Source organism: Lissotriton helveticus, chromosome 5_1, assembly GCF_964261635.1.
Source record: "Lissotriton helveticus chromosome 5_1, aLisHel1.1, whole genome shotgun sequence".
NCBI lineage: Eukaryota > Metazoa > Chordata > Amphibia > Caudata > Salamandridae > Lissotriton > Lissotriton helveticus.
In genome coordinates, this window is record NC_136065.1 from 2,034,892,543 (window position 1) to 2,034,913,872 (window position 21,330).

At 46.1% G+C, this 21,330-nt stretch overlaps 1 protein-coding gene across 2 annotated transcripts in view; it reads left to right on the plus strand.

The window, feature by feature from the left end:
* LOC144756221 (uncharacterized) overlaps window positions 1–21,330 on the plus strand; it is a 187,834-nt gene that overhangs the window by 118,387 nt on the left and 48,117 nt on the right. The window contains exons 5-6 of one of the 2 annotated variants that reach the window (XR_013595101.1): window positions 998–1,093; window positions 13,321–14,323. Coding sequence is in view for 1 of the 2 variants with exons in the window: in XM_078645836.1 (XP_078501962.1) it covers window positions 998–1,093; window positions 13,321–14,270 (1,046 nt within the window). In the remaining variant the exon portion in view is untranslated. Of the gene's footprint in view, window positions 1–997; window positions 1,094–13,320; window positions 14,957–21,330 lie in introns of those variants that run through there. The other variant, XM_078645836.1, reaches the window with a different exon arrangement.

Here is a 21,330-nt window from a genome sequence, read left to right on the forward strand (position 1 = left end):
TTTTCTTCCCAAAAGCGGCAGTCCCCTTTGAACTTTTTGATCTCCAGACGTTTGCCAGGATCAGCCTACTTGTTGTATCAGACCAGGGCTCCATTGCAGCCAGCCTCAAATTGTGTACCGTTTGGGTTGGATAGCGTGTAACTGCACCTCAGGCTCTTAAGTGTGTTCAGATCTACCCTTGGGTTGGGCAGTGTGTCATTACACCTCAGAGAGGGTTCAGGTCTACCCTTGTGTTGGACAGTGTGTCACTTCACCTCAGGGTCAGAGAGGGTTCAAATATACCAGAACTAAAGCAAACAAAAATCCTACTGTATTCAAAGTTGGAGGTAACGGTTTTAGCACAGTGTTTATCGAACAAGCAGATCATCTTTTAACCCTCTAATTTCTTTAGTCATTTTAAAAGAAGTTTCCCAGATGTTGTGCTTTACTCGTACAAGAAAGAAATGTGAAGTTAAAAGCCACATCTTTTACCACATGAGTAGTCATCTTAAAAATGAGAGCATTCCTGACTAGCATCAGTAACAGCAAGGGAGTCCTTCCTAATTTGACTCGGTGTTCAGAAGTTCAAGATCTTCTAAAGTTTGCTATACAATTTAAGTTTTTCCTTTCTCCCCTGGCCTAAATGTCACATAACCAATGACTTACTTCTTAAAAAAAGGATTTCATAGATTACCACAGAAAGAAAATTATGTTTAGTTTACTAGTATGTATTAATTGCCTTTGCAGATTTTTGTATGAGTCTAAGAAATTGATGGTGTTTCCACCATGGCCGCCAGCAATGTAGATGCAGTTTGTGCAGTTGAGCTTAGAGAGTTTGGGATTTTGTGTACTGTATACACCGTGGCGTCGCTCACCTGTGTGTCTGTTCCACAGCTCATCTTTTAAGGACTCCATTCAGATAGTTGCTTTTGGGTTATACTTCACAGATTACTCAACTCATTGTGTTTATTCAATAATTCTATCATGCAATTATATATGGTGTGTCTCCTCTTTTCAGGGGTTCCACGTATAACAGCAGTGTTTTCACTGTGCACAAGACCAGAGGAGGAATCATGTGTTCAGGAGACAACAAAACCTGAAATAAGGAATTCCGGTGAGCATGAGAAGATGTGGTTAGTTCCAAGTTAGTAGAGAATGTAACAAGCTTTGTGTATCTGAGAATTAATGCATCCTTGTACAGATCTATGGAACCTTAAGGGGTGGATTTAAGAGAGCCTTGTTACAGCAACTATCATAGCAGAATTAAGGGACATTTGACATAAGTTTCTATGGAAGAAAACGAAAATATACAAATATGTAGATATAAATGTGTAGAGATGTATAAGATACAAAGGTTAAAGGGACGTTACAGTTAGTTGATAATGTCAGTTAAGATGTACTGTTTTAAAGAAACAAAACAGCTAAATTATACAAATAACTAACTCGTATCCTATAGTAACTATAACTTGCGTCCTGTCATGCACAGTTTTGTCATAATGATGTCATTGGACATGTCATGAGTGACGTAATACGGGAAGTAATTAGCAATGTATGGCAAATGAACGAGTTAAAGTTTTGTTGGGGCACGAGTTAGGAGAATTGCCTAGCTCAAATATACTGAGAGGAAATGAGTAGGATGACTGTTTCTGCTGGTGGTAGATGTAACAACACCTCTGCCGATTGACTCAACACTGGACAACATTAGTAACTCTCATACCCTAGTTGAAAGAGCTGTAAAGCGATTATAGCTTCCTTTGGCAGTCAGAGAAAATGACTGTGACGACCTGCAAAGAGACAAGAAAGCTGATGCAGACCCCAGCTACAGTTGCAGCAATGGTTCCTAAACTCGACAAGAAATATAAGGTGGCAGATGAGTCACTCGCTTGTCTTCTGGGTCACCCACAACAGGACCAAAATACAATTCTGTGGGTTTTAAAAAATAAATCATATTCTCCCGGGTTCCCTAATGTACACAGCTTTTGGTTGTGTGCAGTTGGGGGTTGGCTGCAGGGCCTGGCCTCTGGCCAGGTCCAGCAACTAACTCCCCCCATGGGCTCCTAACCCCTAGTGGACGTCCGCCTCTCACTTTACATATTTATCTTAAAACATTTTTGCCCATGCACAGCTGGAGTTTGCTGCTGCAACCAATCCTGTGAGTGCCAAGACCCATGCTGTGCAAATTATTTTGCTATGAGTTGGTGTGGTGCTACCTGCAGGCCCTGCACGCTATCCCCTGCGGGTTACCAAACACCTTATGAACCCATGTCAAAATCACTGTTTTGACCTGTAGTAAAACCTGATTTTAAATATTAAATAACTAACCTCTAAGTGTTGCTGCTCAGAAGGTTGGGTGCATAATATGTAAGTGTTGAACATATTTCCCAGCTGAAAGCGTAGAGCACAAAGCGATACCAAAGGGGATGAAGGACGGAGCGTTTGAGCAAATCAAACACTCACCCCCAGTCAACTGATCTGGGTTTAATCCATCATCATTCTTTAGCTCACTCCACCACCCCAGTTCAGACATGGCCATATGCAAATCAGTCTAACCCTGTGCCCCATGGGAACAGGGTTATTTTGCGCAAAGTTGGCAGGGTATGCACAGATGTGGGTCCCTTGCTCACTTTGCCACTGGATTCAAGCTAGCCTGGCTGATGATGGCTGATCAGCCAGAAACCGGTCCCAGGATGCTTGTTTCCGGTCCAGGGAAGACATGGCTTGGCAGTTCGGTCTGGACTGTTCCCATGAGGCACAGGGTCAGACTGATTTGCATATGGCCAAGTCTGAACTGGGGTGGTGGAGTGAGCTACAGAATGATGATGGATTAAACCTAGATCAGTTAACTGGGGGTGAGTGTTTGATTTGCTCAAACGCTCCGTCCATCATCCACCTTGGTATCGAAACCGAAGAGAACTACACACCCTCCTAGGAGTTCTCATCAGTAAGGTAGAAATACCTAAAGATACCATCGCATTTAAGTGGTCTCGCCCCGGACGGTGTTCCATCGTAACTTCTGTTCCCTGTAGGAAGATGGATCGCCTCAACAATTTCATCATCTGCATCAACCATCTGAGGGGCCTAATGGTCTATCTGTACCCGGAAGTGAGTGCCAAACCGGTATAGTCACAGCTTCTTCAGCACCCAGATCACAGCAAAAGTTTCTCTCTCAATGACAATCCATCTTTGTTCCTGGGGAAGTAACCTCATACTGATGAGGGCTACAGGTTAGTCTACGGCTGCCTCATTTAACTGTGACAATACTGCCCCAATGCATACTGTGAGGCATCAGTTTGCACAATAAATTCTTCTGGAAATTCAGGGGCCTTGATTACAAGGGATGTACACTTGGCCTGTTTGATGAAGTCAAAGGCTTTCTGGCATTTCTCTGTCCCGATCATCTTTTTTGGCTCCTTCTTCTAAATCAACGCAATCAAGGGGGCAACAGTGGTACCATAGCCCTTGACAAACCTCGTGTAGTAACCAGTGAGGCCCTTGAATGCCTTCACTTTTGTCTGCCTTTTGGAGGGCTTCCAGGCCACGATGGTTTCTATCATGGCCTAGAGGGACTGCTCCTTACCCCCACCCTTCAGGAAATCCAAGTACACTATAGCCCCCTGCCTTATCTGAAACTCACTGACCTTGATATTCAGGCCTGCATGTTGCAGAATCTGAAGCACTTCCTGGAGCTGAAACGGGTGTCTTACCAACTGCTGCTCAAGACAGCTATGGCATCCAGGTAAGGAGCTCTGAAGACCTCCATTCAAAGCCAGATCCTAGTTCACCAGCCTCTAGAAGGTGGTAAAGGCATTTTTCCGGTCAAAGGGCATTACCTTGAATTCGAAGTGGCCGCTGGTGTGGAAAACGCTATACTCAATTTAGCCACCGCAGTTCATGCAATCTGCCAGTAGCCTCAAGTCATCACAAAAGTACTCGGGAGCATGGCAGTTCCCAACCGATATATGAGCGCATCATCTCAAGGGATGGGTGACTGAATTGAGCTCCCTGTATTCCAGACAGAACTGGAGTTCTGGTGTGGTGCCCGGTGGGGCAGCCTTTGGAACCAGCATCACTGGGCTGGACCAGGGACTACTGGAGTGGGCCCAACTTCAGCATCATGGAGACCTCCTCCTTGGTGATGTCCCTCACATTGTCTGACCCTCTGTAGATTTGTTTAGGTTGAGCGACCTATCTCAATGCGCATTGAGCGGGAGCGAGATATAAAGGGGCTTAAACAGAGCTTACCGAGATCAGGCGATTCCATGGCGATTCCATGCAGTGCCCGTGAAAGCTCGCTCAATGCGCATGCGCATTGCCATAAAAAGCGCGTGCACAGACACCAGCCCCCCTCCCACAGTCATCCCCCAGCGTGCGCTGTGCCAACAAGCCTTTGAAGTGAAGCTTAGCTTCACTTCAAAGGTATCCGCTACCCCCGCCCCCTGCTTCACACGTTTCTTGCATTTCTCCTCCCTCCTTCGCCCTTCAGCGTGCCCTGTTCACCCTGCTCCCTTTCTTCCTTCGTTCTTTCCTTTCCTTCATTTGGCCCGTCAGCCTCCATCCTTTCTTTCCCTCTTCCTTGTTTGTTGTTGCAGTTTTTATACTGCTTGAACTCGACCCCAAGATATCGGAGCGCTTTACATGAGCGCCAGTTGCATTATGGAGGGACACATTCATGTGTTTTTTAGGCACGGGTAGAATAAGTGGTTTGCCCAGAATCACACTGATGTTGAGCCTCTAGCCAGACTCGAACCTGGATCCGCAGCTTCAAAGTCGGCCGATCTGGCCGTTAAGCCACACCCTCTTGAGGCATAGCCGGGCCACTCCTAGTAGTTGAGCACCGTATATTCAGCCCTTGTATTTTTCCACGCCAGTGACCTTTTTACTCTAGCTGCATGGGTTCGAATCCCACCTCAGCCACTTATTATCTTTTTTTTTTTGTTTTTGCAGTTTTTATACTGCTTGAACTCGACCCCAAGATATCGGAGCGCTTTACATGAGCGCCAGTTGCATTATGGAAAGACACATTCATGTGTTTTTTAGGCACGGGTAGATTAAGTGGTTTGCCCAGAATCACACTGATGTTGAGCCTCTAGCCAGACTCGAACATGGATCCGCAGCTTCAAAGTCGGCCGATCTGGCCGTTAAGCAACACCCTCTTGAGGCATAGCCGGGCCACTCCTAGTAGTTGAGCACCGTATATTCAGCCCTTGTATTTTTGCACGCCAGTGACCTTTTTACTCTAGCTGCATGGGTTCGAATCCCACCTCAGCCACTTATTATCTTTTTTTGTTTTTGCAGTTTTTATACTGCTTGATACTGCTTGAACTCGACCCCAAGATATCGGAACGCTTTACATGAGCGCCAGTTGCATTATGGAAAGACACATTCATGTGTTTTTTAGGCACGGGTAGAATATTTTGTGGTCGCCTTTACATAGTGCATTACACAGTGAGTTACAGCCCTCAGTTCACGACAGGCGACACTGTTTCAAGCTGTTTTCAAGCTTTCAAGCGTTCTTACAAATCACAAAAAAGATGTTAATATTTCACTTCTGTTCTTGGATTTTCGTCACAATAAAAAACACTGAATATAATCTTCACAAAAGTTATTTACAAAAGTTTAAGCTATTGCCATTACAAATTAAATAAATTATTTAACAATTAATTTAACAAAAAAATAAAAGCCATTGTTATTTGTAATATTAATACATCTAAGTCACGTAAATAGAAAACATGTTGCATTACAAATGCTATAGGTGTCACATTTGCGAAAGTTAGAACTATTGGCATTGTAAATGACAGAGCTATTAATTAAGCTATTTTAACAAACACATAAATAAATAAAAAATTAATTTATAAGACCAATAGCTCAAACTTTCCTAATGCGAGACCTATTGCATTTCCAATGCTTGTTTTGACAGAGGAACTGTCACCAGTGTCAATATCTTGGGTACACAAGTTTGTAAGCCCATGGCTGAGGGAGAACAGAGATCGAAACTGTCCCAATAGCTGGCGACAGTCCCTCTGCTGCTCTGGGGTCAGAGTAGGGGAGAGGTTAACGCCATCCACTGACCCATCTCTCTCCTTGAATGACACAAGATCAGGGAGAGGTTTCCTCTCCTCCTCTTCTCCATCATCCGTCACCTAAAACATGGTGACTTTTGCCCTGTACAAGCTACAGACACATTTCAAGCACCTATTTTATATTTAATAACAATGAAATCTAATGACTATGTCAGAATTTTTATCAAATATATTGTAAATGTCATTTTAGTAAGCTGCCACTGCTGAGCTGGGTACTTTTAAAGAAAAGGCCTCTTGAATTCTGTTGAGTCTCTGAAGCCACACAAGAGGTCCGCTAAATGGCCATTGAAAGAGTGCAACTCTTTGTCCATGATAGAAGAGAAAGGAGATGCACTTCTTCAGGGCTCCTCTCGGGTCACAGACAGCAGGTCCAGTCCTCTTCTCCAATGCTCCAGGGCCCCAATGGGACCAACCTGCTTCAAGTAGCTGATATTTGGTTTCAGACCACGGCTACAATTTCAGCAGCAGCAGCCCATTCGAGATACCCCATTTTTTTGTTTGAATATATTTTATTAGTTTTCCAATATTCATTTTCAGTACACAATTATGCATTATGTAAGAGGAAATGGTACATATAATCTGCATAGCTCCATAACGACAATACAGTATGGTAATGATACATGATGGGTCATTGAACACATATCACGGTTCTTGCAGCAAAACTGATAGGATATATGATAAGCGATGTATATTTCTAAGAGTGTGATGTCGTATGGTGGTATTGGCAGTGTAGCTTGGGATATGGGGATGAGATGTGGTATGAGGTGGCATGTTCGTGTGGCTGCGCTCCTTCCCCAAGTCCCTCTCGTCAACCAATGTGTAAGGTATCCCCCATTGCGGATCAGTTGGGTATCGGTAACTAATATAATATTCACAACTGTGTAACTGGCATGTCACAGGTAAAACTGCCTTGACATCCAAACGTAACCAGAAGGGGAAATTGAGGTCCGGACAAAATAAAAGGAAAGGACTCGCCAACATTGTGAGGTGTCTGGGGAAGAAATTAAAAAGAAAGAAAATAAATGAAAACGGGGGGGGGGGTTAAGGGTAAAGGGCTAGTAGAACCAGAACAATATCAATGTGTGTCCGTGGAGGTGTGCCTCCAAGTCCGGGGCAAGAGCGTGTGGCAGGTTGGGCTTTGTGGAGCGCGGGTCTTTCTCAGAGGAGGGGAGGGCAGGGGGTGGGGGAGAGCGGCTCACTGATGTCTAACAGGCACCGGAATGCCGGTGTCGGGATTGCGGGGGTCCCAAATGGCTGTCATGTTGCATCTCTACAGTAGCACCTCTCTGTGTAAGCATCAGTTATGTCTTTCACTTATCTAAAATGGGGAGGTATCGATAGGGGCGTGAGGTAGTCTGCCCCACCTACTGGTCACGGCCGGTCCAGAGAGAGGTATAATCTAAGTGATTCATTGATCTAAACTCGCCTGTTGGAAGGATTTCAGGGTGTCATCCCAGAGTTGCGCAATGGGGAACTTCCTGTGCCGCGCCGTCTCCTCCCTGTGCAGTACGACGCTCTCCGCTCTCGCCCAATTATCAAACGAGGCATACCAGTGGCTTGTGGAGGTTCGCTCTTCTTCCAACATTTGGTGAGTAAGCGTTTGGCTGTGACGAGGCCCAGGTCCCAGAACCTAGCCGGTACCCTGTTGAGCTTCGTCCTCTTGTAGAGTCCCAAAATACAAGCTTCCCACGTGTGTGGCAGGCCTTCGCCAGCACTCTGCCGTAGCAGGTCAGTCACTGTGGTCCAGTATGTGTGTATATTGGGGCAAGCCCAAAGCATGTGTAATATGTCTGCGTCGACCAGGGAGCAGCATGGGCACGCAGTAGTGGTAACCGAGAAGTATTTGTTGATTTTGTCTGGCGACAGGTATGCGCGGTGTAGTATATAAAATTGTATAATTTTAAAGGGGGAGTTGCGGGGGACATTAACTGGGCCAGCCAGTACCATTGTCCATTCTTTATCCGTCCATACCCTCCCCCTATCTGCCGCCCACTTGTCCCTTAGCTGTTGAGTGGAGTGTTGTGTGTGCATAAGGAGAGCCTGCGTTAGCCAGTGGATTACGTGGGACCCATTGCCCATAACATGGAGGTATTGTATGAAGTGGTGTGTTGGCATTTCTTCAGTCATGTCTCCCCAGGGGAGTGCAAGTGTGCGCACTATGGACCCATGAAGGAGAAACTGCCCAGCTGGTAGGCCTGTATCCCTGGTCATCGCCTCAAAGAGAAGCAGGACGCCGTCCGCGTATAAGTCGCCCAGCGTCTCCACTCCTGCTTGCACCCCCCTCTCCAGCATAGCCTCTGTCACCACTCCACCCTCTCGGGGAGTGCCCAGCAGCGAAAGCGCTGGGGCATTTGGTTTCACCTCGCGAGTCAGTTTCAGGCAGCGCAGAAAGCATCTGCGAGCTACCGCCACATGTAGGGTGTGACGGGCAGGTGGTCCTGGTCAGGGGGTGAAATGACGTGCAGACCTGTGTATGAGTCGAGGCCGTAGCGTCTGTAGCGGTGTCACCTAAGTTTCTACCACTCAGCCATTCCGTCACCCATTGCATCTGTGCTGCCAGGTAGTACAGTTCCAGGTTGGGAACCGCGAGGCCCCCAGCCTCCGTGGGTACATAGAGCTTCGCCAGCCAGCGCTACGCGAGGTTTCCCAGTGTTCCAGATGAGGTTCCGGAGCGAGGTTTCTAGCTCCCAAAACACCCGGGTCGGAACATATACTGGAATATTCGCATAATAGTATAATAGTCTTGGTAAAACTATCATCTTCGTCAGTGCAACTCGGCTGGACACGTTCAGAGGAAGGGTCTTCCAAAAGGTAATCTGCGCGTGCAGGGAGGTGATAACCCGGACCAGGTTTCCCTCCAAGATGTCAGACGGGGCTCTATATATGTGTATTCCAAGGTACCTAAATGTGGTGGGGTACCAGGCAAGTCTTCCGCCATTAATGCAGATGTCGCACTCCTGCGTATCTGGGCTGAAGGAGTACACTCCAGACATGGTCCAGTTAACTTTGAGTCCCGACATGGCCTCAAAACTACGGAAGGTATCAAATAGAGACTGCGGTATACGAGTCAGGCCCCTAATGTATAGGAGCAAGTCGTCCGCGTATAGCGAGACCGCATGTAAAGCATCTGCCAGTGGGATCCCCCCACTCCTCTCCCTGCATCCTGAGCAAGGCTGCAAGAGGTTCCATGGCCATTGAAAAGAGCAGTGGGGACAGGGGGCAACCCTGCCTAGTGCCTCTCCGCACCCGGATGGTGTCAGATAGTAGCCTGCCCGTGCGTACACGCACAGTTGGTTTGTGGTAGAGTAAACCCACCATGTCGATGTAATTGTCCCCAAGGTCATATTTCTCCAGCACTGCCCTAATGTAGGGCCACTCGACCGAGTCAAATGCCTTCTCGAGGTCCAGTACGAGGCACCACGATCGGGGCCATTGGTGGGTGGAATAGGCTTGCACTCTAAACAGCCTACGGATGTTATAGGAGGTACTTCGCATAGGCACAAAGCCGTTTTGGTCATGGTGCACGAGAGTCGAGACAAGGAGGGCCAGACGCTGCGCTAAGGTGGAAGCCAGTATCTTGTAATCAGTGTTTAGCAGGGCCAGCGGTCGGTATGAGCCCATGCGTGTGCCATCCCTACCGGGTTTTAAGATGGAGATAAGCGTGGCTTCGTTTAACGTGGGGGGAGAGAGGAGTCCTCGGCGGCAGCTGCGTACATTTTCAGCAGCTCGGGAATCAGAATGTCAGAGCAGGCTTTGAAGTATTCGGCAGGTAGCCCGTCTGGGCCAGGGGACTTGCATTCGACAGGGGGAAAATGGCGGTGTGCAGCTCTTCTGGCGCAAGTGGCGCCCCTAGGTCGTCTTGCTGCACGGCAGTCAATCTCGGTAACTGTATGTCCGAGATATAGTTTACGATGTCCATGGCAGAGACCCGCAGTTGGGAGCGGTACAAAGCCTGATAGTGACCCATGAAAGCCGCATGTATCGTAGCTTGTGTATACACCACCTCGCCCCTGTCGGTGCAGATAGCAATTTCCCAGGCTTATCACTGAGATGATGCGTGCGTGCCGAGTGGGCTGCATAATTAATATGGCAAAGCCGCGCGTGTTCCGCGCGTTCTGTAAGTAACGACCCATCCGCGCCTCCTACCTCCTCCTGTTTCCGTTTTAGCAGGTCGGCCTCTACGTGCGTCAGTTCTCCCTCTGGCTGTTTCTGTATGTGCCCCTGCGTGCCCAAATGGTGTCCCCTGATCACGACCTTAAAGGCGTCCCATTCAATCTGGAGGGAGGACGCCGTGCCGTTATCTGCAAAGTATTGCGCTGTTTGCGCTGTGAGGGAGTCGCGGAAGGGGGCATCGAGGAGCAGTGCTGGCTGTAATCTCCAAGTGGGGATGGGCGGGTGTGGGCGCTCCCATGTTATGGCAAGTATGTGTGGGTTGTGGTCGAAGTGGGTGCGGCCCATGTAGTATGTGTCCGTGGCTAGGGGGAGAAGGTCCGCGGATATCATATATCTATCTAACCTCACGTGCAATTGTGCGCTCCCGAGTAGTAGGAATACACCCTAGAGGTGGGGTTACGAATACACCAAATATCGTGCAGGTCCCATTGCGTTGCCCAGTGGGTGAGAGCCTTCATGGCACCATGCGCTGGTGTGCCGGCCCGGGGTGGGGTGGAGCGGTCTAGTGTGTCATTAAGTATGCAATTATAATCGCCTCCCAATATCCAGGGGACGCCGTGCCAGGGCGCTAGCTTCGTAGACAGCTGCGCAAAGAAATCTCCCTGGTCCGTGTTTGGGGGGGTATAAGGAAGCCAGGACCACCGGTTGTCCATCCAGCCTGCCCTTGACGATCACAAATCTGCCCTCTGAGTCTGTGTGTGATTGTGTTACCGTGAAAGGAGTCCCGGGTCTCACCCATAGTAGCGCTCCGCGGGCATAGGAGGAGTATTCCGTGGCGTAGAGTTGCCCGCGCCATCTGCGGCGTAGTGTTTGCACTTCCGCCTTGTTTAAATGTGTCTCCTGTAGGAGTGCTATATGGACCTGATGGCGTTTGAGGTAGAAATAAATTTGATACCTGCGCGATGGTGTGTGCATCCCTCTGATGTTCCAGGTGCATATTTTTATCTCTGTCATTTTACTTTGTTAAGTGATCCCTGTGTTCATTTCCCGCCACTCTTCTACCCCAACTCGAGATACCCCATGGTGGGGCTACAAGCGATTGAGGTGGAGGACCCATAGGGGGTGTCTGGGTGTCTTGAGATCCACCAGGTATGAAGCCTACTCCTTCCTCTCAAACACCTCGTAGTGTCCAATGGTCTTGGAGGGCCCTCTGCTCAACTGGCGCCATCACTCTCACCTTTTGGTCTGGCTAAAACTGAACCAGAGTGACCTTCTAGTCATACCATTGCTTTGTCAACTTCTGGCTAGCTTCCAAGTTATCAAAAGCCTTCTTCCAGAACGTCTAAATTTTGTTGCGGCAGGTTAGCATGTAGCTAACCACATCCTGACAGGGCTTCTTTGCAGTTTGCTCCCTCTCCCACCCCCTTCACTAAACTGGCGCCATTACTGAGTGACCATAGAGGAGTTCAAGAAAGGTCAATCCTACTCCTTTCTACACTATTCTGTGTATGCAAAGAGTAGGCAGGGCAAGAGGACGTCCTGCTTCCACCACATGGGCTCCGGTAAAGCCATACTCATGTCCTTAAGGGTCTTGTTGAATCTCTCAACAATCCCATTAGTCTAGGGGTGATAAGTTGTGAAGAACTTCTAGGTTACCCAACATTCCTTCCACATGAACTTCATGTACATGGGCATGAAGTTGATGCCACTGTCTGACACCACTTGCATTGGGAAACCCATCAAGACCATTGCCACTGCAGGTGTAGTTATGATTTTCAGAGGGATAATCTTTGGTTAGCATGTGGCATGGTCCACCAAATCCTGTGTAAACCTGTTGCACAAGGCAATTTTGGGGTCCAGAGACCAACAATGTTGATGCCCACCCTCTCAAAGGGGATGCCAGCAGGCAAGGGAGTCGGAGAAACATTGAGCTACTTCCCTGTCTTCCCACTGGCTTGGTAAGTGAGACGTCTTACAGAAAGCATCTGAGACTGTCCACATCTAGGGCCAATAAAAGTGGGTGACAAACCTGTCAAAGCTCCTTGTCCTATCCCAGATGTCCTGCCAGGGAATCTCATGAGCCAAACCCAGTAGCAAGGCCCTGTAACATTGGGGAACCACCAGCACATGTTGCCCCATGCACAGGCTCTTTAGGCTTACTGTAGGGGAGGCTGTTCTCCCACTAAATAAGGTGATCTCCAGAGGTGCCATCAGTTGCCTGGGCTTTATTCCGTCACCTCAGCCTCTCTGGGGTTAGGCAATCGGTAGGTCCACCCTCAACTTGCCACCCGACAAGCTCAGGCAGGTCTCCTACAGAGGCACTGTCCTCCCTGGTTGGGTCCACGGCCGCCTCCTCCTGCACCTCATCTACCAGTACCACTGGAGCTTCCGAGACTGGTCTCCCAAGACATCTGCTATTCCCTTTCTTTGTAGCTCCCTGGACCCTTCTTCCATGCTCCAGGCTCTGTTGACTCTCTTCCCAGGCAGCCTTGCAACACTTCTTGTTGGCCATCTAGGAGTTTGGCTATCCCGTTCACCTCTTAATATAAATCTCACTGTAACAATTTATGGTTAGAAGTGCACTGCACTCTAACAAATACATTTTTAATTGATAATCTGTTATCAGGCAGAGGACTAAAGCTGTTTGGGGCCAAACTTAAAATATACAGGCGATCCTGTTTTAAAACTTTCAAAAGACTCCTGACTAACAGAACATATTAACTACACAGTGGTTTTCCCATAATAACAACCAAGATGTAATCTACTCGGAAGAATCTGATTGATCGAATTTCTCAGTTGTTCTGTAATCGATTGGCTGTTTTTCAGCTCTAGCCTGCTTAAAATCATGCCACTTTTCCATCACTGGGCATTCGCCAGTCATTGCACGGACTGGTACATGTTTGTCACTCAAGGTATCCAACACTTGCTTTCATTGGACCTCTTGAGTTTTGTCAGTAATAGGGCAGAATAACATTTGCAGTTCAGTGCACATGCCCATCAGAGAACAATGTGACATCTTTCTGCTTCTTGACTATCATTCATTGTTTGTCTGTATTATGACTGTCCCTCTTTCACAGGTGGCAACTGAGATGTGTTTTGTTTAATTAAGAAAATATTTTTCCTAATTTATTTTTTCATTCTATGTCAGGTATGTCAAGCATGCTTGTGAAGGAGTCCACTACATACAATGAAAACAAGACCTCTATTCCAAAGCCTGTCCTTAACCAATATCAAACACTCCAAAGTGAGTACAAGCACACCCTCTCCACTGATGGTACAAAGGCATTTAAAAGAATTGGGAATCATCTACACCATCGGAAATACCATGGGCTAAAGAAGCGCTTTCCCTGTAGCTATTGTGGAAAGGGTTTTGCTCACAAGTCCTATCTTCTTCGTCACCAGAGAATCCATACTGGTGAGAAGCCCTTTTCCTGTACTGAATGTCCGAAAAGGTTTACCCAGTTGTCAATTCTTCATTGTCACCAGAGAATCCACACAGGTGAGAAACCCTTTCTCTGCACTGAATGTGGGAAAGGTTTTACTCAGCCGGGAGGGCTTAAACGTCACCAGAACATACATACGGGTGAGCTTGAGAAACCCTTTCCTTGCTATGAATGTGGGAAGTGCTTTGTGTCCGAGTCAGATTTTCAGCATCACCACAAAAGCCATATTAACAGCTTTGCATTTAAATTAGACTTTCAACAAGATCAGAGAATTCAAAATGATGAAAAGCCATTTGCCTGCACTGAATGTGGGAAGAGCTTTACTCGCAAATCAAACCACAAACGCCATATGAAAATCCACAAAGGTGAAATTGAGAAACGCTTTTCCTGCAGTGAGTGTGGTAAGTGCTTTACTCGCCAACCAGGACTTGAACGCCACCTGAAAATCCACAGCGCTGCAATTGAGAAACCCTTTATCTGCAGCGAGTGTGAGAAGAGATTTCTCTATAAGTCAGATTTAGAACGTCACCGAAGTATCCACACTGGTGAGAAGCCCTTTGTTTGCACTGTGTGTGGAAAAAGCTTTACTCAAAGGACAAAGCTTCGACGTCACCTGGGAACCCACAAAGAAGCCACTTTCATGCAATCATTATGAAAAGATTTTTAATCAGCTCACACGTTTTAAACATATCCAGATAATTCAAACAGGTGAGAAACAATTTTCATGCTTTGAATGTGTGAAGAGTTTTATGTATGAAACAGACCTTCAGTATCATTGTAGAGTTTACATGGATGAGAGTTATTTTCTTGCACTCAGAACAAGAAGAGGTTAGTGAATAAGTGATCTTCACTGTCACCAGACATTTCACATGGGTGACAAGCCATTTGCATACACAGAATGCAGTAAGAGGTTTGTTAAAAAGGACATTCTGTGACCCTATATTGTCTACACTTTTTGGAACCCTAGATGTTGAAAGATCGTTTCACAAAAGGTATCTTCAACATAACCTGGAACTTCAATTATGAACTTCAAATGAGTATTCATAACTATTGACAGTTTATTCCCTACACCAATGATAAGAAAATAAGTTGTAGATCTGCTTTGTGTTATTTACAGCTTCTTGAGTTGAAGTTTATTTGCCTGATTGTTTATACATTCTCACCTACTGCCACCCATCTGAGAAAGCTAGTGTGGTTAGGAGAAGAATGTTGAAAGTTGATTTCTCCTGTACTATATGCTGGACAATAGACCATCTGCGTAATGGTCTGCTAGGTGTCATTACATTGATTGCATGATGAACGGAGAATATCAATAAAAAATTGTTTAAAAAAACTGAGAAAGCTAGTGTGGAAGGGAATAACTGCATCTGGTATTTCCTGTAGTTGGAACTGTTCAATAGTGATCGGCTGCACTTTGCTTATTAAGTAAAGTCCACTCTTTGATGTTTTTATCTGCACTAAGTACTTCTCTATATATATTTTTTATTTCTTTTAGCCTGGGACTTAATGTCATTTCTATGGTGGTCTTAACAGTAAATATATGAACCTTGTTACAAAAAGATGAATTTGGACTGTGAACACCTCTGTTCGAGGCATATGGACTGCAGACCACACACTTTTGCATTAGATCACCGTCTGGTGGTGGGCCCGGATGATTACACTTTGTTGTCGTCTTGGAAGAGTCTTTGTCTTGTAGGTGACTCCTCCCTTAGACCGTAGTGCGCATGGACATCGACTCCATCCTCAGATTGTTTTTTTCCGCCATCGGGCTCGGGTGTGTTCATCGCTCGGCCCCTACAACATCAATATCGTCTTCGACACTGATTCCGGTCACCCGCGTCGAAGAGAGGATCCACTTCTCCATTCCAGCGCTCAGCGGGGCCGTTGGGCCCAACTGCGCCACTGGGCCTTTGCTCATGGAAAGAACACCGTTCAAGAAGTGCTGTCAGGGTGGACACAAGTTTCCCCACACCGACCTGCATGAGGTTTCCAACTTGTGCTTGTCTCCAGAGCACCAGAGTCGAGACTGTGAGGCCTGCGCTTCGTTCCAGTCCAAGAAAACAATCCGGGATCGTCGAGCTTGAAGCGCTATGGAGCAGTCATCGTCGTCGACACCAGACCTCATCATCGACGAGGCGCCGATCGAGGTAGACGTCGAAGAACAAGAAGAAGACGTTGCTTCCGAATCAGTCAGCTTCCGGTGAGGAGGATCGATCCGAAGATGACTATCTTCTTCCAGCTGGTCAACAGGTCGTGAGTAAGAGTGTCGACCCTGTTCACCCCCCCCATACCGGGACAGGCTTCGGTTCCACCACCGCCTTCGGGTCCGGGTGCACACCGATCGAAACCTTCCGACGTCCCGCCTTCGGGCTCTGCAGCGAAGAGTATTATAAAGTCTCCAGCCGGCTTGGGCTCGAGTCAGACTGTCGGTCCCGAAAAACAAGTGCTTAAACCGAAGTTAACACCGGCACCGACACACCCATTAATGCCGAAAGTTACCGAACCAAAACCAAATTCGGCACGAAAGAGGTTCCGAAACCAAGTTCGGCACCGAAAGACTTTCCAAAAGTTACCGAAACACAGACAACTTTGGTAGCGAAAAAAGCAGACCCGAAAGCGGTTTCCATATCGAAACTCTCTTCGTCACCGAAAGCTTCAGATGCAAAAAGCACAGATCCAAAGAAAAAGCTAGAAAAGTCTTCGACACCAAAATCACGAACTGTTTCCAAGGCAATAAACACTGTGAAGGCTAGGCCTGATGGTTCCAAACCACATAAATCGGCACCGAAAAAAGATTTACCTGTAGAAGAGCTTTTCCAACCTGATGTAAGGCAAAAGACAAAAAATGTATCCAAACACTGGAAAAGTGTACACAGTGCCTGAAAAGAGGACAATGGACTGTCCTAAAGCATCACCTGTTCCTCCAAAGAAACATATTCAGACTTCCCCTACAAATATTCCTTCACCAGAAATACTACCAGATATTTCTTCTGTGCACTCACCAGCTAGTACACATAGTATAATACCACAAGAGGAGGATTATGGGGATACATACTCACAACAGAGGTATCAACAAATAGATAACATGAATGACTCAGATGATATGGCTGGATCATCAGGTGACCCATGGGAGGATTACAATGCACCAGATGCACCAGATCTACCACAAAACGAGGCATACCCGTCTAGGCCATCTCCACCAGATGACACCATTGGGTTCACACAACTCATCCATAGAGCAGCTACTTTTCATGGTGTAGACCTGCATACAGATCCAATAAAAGAGGATTTTCTTTTGGATACACTGTTAACGTCCCATAAAACCACTACCACACTTCCAATACTTAATGGAGTGGTACGACACGCACCAGAAATATTTAAAGACCCAGTCAGGGCCAGGGTAATTAACCCCAGACTGGAAAAGAAATATAAAGCGGCTCCCTCTGATCCTGCATACATTAAGGGGCAGTTGCCACTATACTCTCTGGTAGTGTCAAATGCGAGAAAAAGAGCCAACTCGCAAACAACAGGGGATGCTCCACACCCTGACAAAGAATCAAAGCTTTTAGATGCTTCAGGGAAACGCACACTATCACAAGCTGCCAATATATGGAGGATTGCTAACACTCAAGCTCTGTTAGCAAGATATGACAGAGCTCATTATGATGAGCTTGAGTCACTCGTGCATGCTGCCAGAACAATATAAGGCTAGGGCTGCTGACTTAATAGAGGAAGGAAAGGTTATAACTAATAACTAATAAGATGCACGCTAGACACTGCAGACACAGAATCTGGAGCAGTAAATACAGGGGTATTGTTGCGTAGGCATGCATGGCTAAGAATCTCTGGCTTCAAACCTGAAGTACAAGCCAGTATATAAAACCAGCCATTTGACCAACAACATCTTTTCGGTCCAAATGTAGACAGTGCCCTAGAAAAGATGAAGAAAGATACGGATACTGCAAAATCAATGGGAACTTAACGCCTCTACTCCCAAACAGTGACTTCCCTTTCATCCCCCAGACCATTCCACTCCGGTCGAAGGAAGATTACAACAGTTCCTATCTGTCTGGAACTCCATCACCACAGACAGGTGAGTGAGACAAATAATTCAGTCAGGTTATTGCCTGGAGTTCACTTCCACTCCTCCAACAATACCACCCAGACAACGTCCTATGTCACAAGAACACCTCTTACTATTAAGGCAAAAGGTGGAATCACTACTGCAAAAGAATGCAATAGAACCAGTACCAAAGCAACATCAAAACACAGGAGTTTACTCCCTTTATTTTCTCATACGCAAAAAGGACGGGTCTCTCAGACCAAGTCTATATCTAAGACCCCTAAACCAGTACATACACTCAGACCACTTTCATATAGTCACATTACAACAAGTTTTACCGTTGCTAGAGAAAGCGACTTCCTTGCCACATTAGTCCTCAAGGACGCCTACTTCCACATTCCCATTCATCAGTCTCACAGAAAATACCTAAGGTTCGTGCTAGAAGGTCAGCACTACCAATTCAAGGTGCTCCCCTTCGGATTGACAACAGCACCTCGAGTATTCACAAAGTGTCTAGCAGTAGTAGTAGAAGCACACTTAAGAAGGGACAACATTCATGTATTCCCATATCTGGCTAATAAAATCCAAGATACAACCAATGCGTACAGCACACGCATCAAACAGTCTGCCTGCTACACAAGTTGGGATTTACAGTGAATTTAAAGAAATCACATCTACAACCGTCCCTGACTCAGCAGTACCTAGGTGCAACTATAGATACCTCCAAGGCAATAGAGTACCCCAACTTACTGAGAATACAAGCTATGCAGAATCTCATCAAATCATTCCAAGCACAATACTCACTCACTACATGCTCGAGTATTTATGCAGTTAATAGGATTGATGGCATCTTGCATTTTCATAGTCCCATACGCAAGTCATACAATGCTTGGCAGGTCAGTGGAATCAGGCTCGACAGAAAATAGCAGATCTGGTGGTGGTAGACGACCGGACGCATCGCACTCTGCAATGGTGGAACAACAAAAACCTTTCAAAGGGCCGGCCGTTTATAGAGCCAGTTCCACAAATAATACTGACCACAGACTCATCTCTCATGGGATGGGGAGCGCACTGACAAAGTCATACAGTGCACAGTACGTGGACAATAAAACAAAAAGGTACTTCACATAAATTATCTGGAGTTACTAGCAATCTTTCAAGCTCTACAATCGTTCCAGCATTACATATCAAACAAAGCTCTACTAGTCCGGACGGACAATATGACAGCAATGTATTACATTCAAAAGCAAGGAGGAACACACTCCCTACAACTCTCCCGGCTGGCGCAGAGCATTTGGAGATGAACCATTCCTCAAAACATTTATCTGTTAGCAGAACATCTACCAGGAGTTCACAATCAATTGGCAGATCTGTTAAGTCGTCAGAGACAACAGATACACGAATGGGAGCTGCATACTCAATTTCTTCAGCCATTTTTTCAAATGTGGGGACAACCAGAGATAGATCTGTTTGCAACACAAAGCAACTCCAAATGCCTAAGCTTCGCCACCAGATACCCACACCCACTATCCAAAGGCAATGCGGTATGGATGAACTGGTCAAACAAATTTGCGTACGCTTTTCCACCTCACCCACTAATTCCATTAGTGGTACGGAAACTAAGGCAACATTCTCTCACATTGATTCTAATAGCACCAACGTGGGCAAGACAACCGTGGTACACAACGCTACTGCAGCTCTCTGTAGTACCACATCACAAACTAAAACTCTCGTCACATCTACCAACACAGAACCATGGCAAGATTATGCATCCAGACCCAATGCAGCTCAATCTAGCGAGTTGGCTCCTGAGGTCTTAGAGTTTGGATATCTAAATTTACCTCCTAATTGCATGGATGTCATTAAAGAAGCAAGACGTCCGACCACTAGAGCATGTTATGCAGCAAAATGGAAACGATTTGCTGTATACTGCACACATAACAAGGTTAACCCCTTAGATGTTTCTATACAAAACATCATATGCTATCTCTTACATCTACAAAGATCTAATTTAGCATACTCTTCAATTATATTACATCTTGCTGCTATAGCAGCATGTCTACAAAACAGACAACATTTGTCCTTGTTTAGGGTACCTGCAATAAAAGCGTTCATGGGAGGACTTAAATGAATAATTCCTTCAAGAATACCACCTTCTCCAGTATGGAATTTAAATATTGTTCTTATAAGACTTATGGGTCCACCCTTTGAACCATTGCATAAGTGTGAGTTACAGTTTCTTACATGGAAGGTTGCTTTTTTAGTAGCAGTCACATCACTAAGAAGAGTGAGTGAGATCCAGGCTTTAACAATCCAAGAACCATTTATACAACTGCATCATAATAAAGTGGTTCTCAAGACAAATCCAAAGTTTCTGCCAAAAGTCTTTTCACCGTTCCATCTCAACCAATCCATTGAGTTGCCGGTATTTTTCCCACAACCACAAACAGTTGCAGAAAGGGCTCTTCACACGTTAGATGTAAAAAGAGCAATTCTATACTACATAGATAGGACAAAACCTTTTCGTAAAATTAAACAACTGTTTGTGTCCTTTTCACCTCCACATAAAGGCAATCCAATTTCAAAATCATGCATTGCTAGATGGATTGTTAAGTGTATTTAAATTTGCTACCATAAAGTAAAACGCACTTTATCCATTCCTCCTGGGGCTCATTCTACCCGTAAGATAGGAGCATCTATGGCATTCTTAGGAAACATACCATTAGATGATATCTGTAAAGCAGCTACATGGTCTACTACGCACACATTTACAAAACACTACTGTGTAGATGTGCAGGTAAAACAACAAGCAAGTGTGGGCCAGGCTGTACTAAAGACATTATTTCAAGCTACTGCAACAGATGTGGGTGACCGCCGCTAAGGGAGAAACTGCTGTGCAATCTATGCAAAAGTGTGTGGTCTACAGCCCATATGCCTCGAACGGAAAATGCTACTTACCAGTATGCATCTGTTCTTGGCATGTAGGGCTGCAGAACCACACACGCCCACCGCCTCCCTGGCTACCTATATCTGTTCCAGTATTATCTTATTAAGATACACAATACATGGTCATCCTTATCTGTAATGATACAACTCCATCATTTGCCCAATGGCGAAAACAATCTGAGGATGGAGTCGATGCCCATGCGCACTACGGTCTAAGGGAGGAGTCATCTAGCAGACAAAGACTCTTCCAAGACAACAACAAAGTGTAATAATCTGGGAGCACCACCAGATGGTGATCTAATGCAAAAGTGTGTGGTTCTGCAGCCCTACATGCCAAGAACAGATGCATACTGGTAAGTAGCATTTTCCTTTAGGCCATGCTAAGTAGGCTTGGGTGGAGTTTTGCGGAGTTTTCTGCAGAACTCTGCAAAGTGCTAGAAGAACTCTGCCGTGCTATTCGGAGTTCCATGAGCGGCAGAGTCGCACTGCTCCCACTGATTTTTTTTGTGCTGGGAGTTTGTCCCACGTTGTAAAATCAGCGCGAATGGCATTAGGCATCACACCAGTGGGCGCTGCTGCTTTCTGCCTCTCGAACAGGCATTCTACTCGAGTGGCAGATTTCTCAACTTGAGCGGCCGCCACCATCTGCCAACACCTGCGTTGAGCAATCTTGCAGAGACGAGATATAGTGCCCAATTTTTTTCTT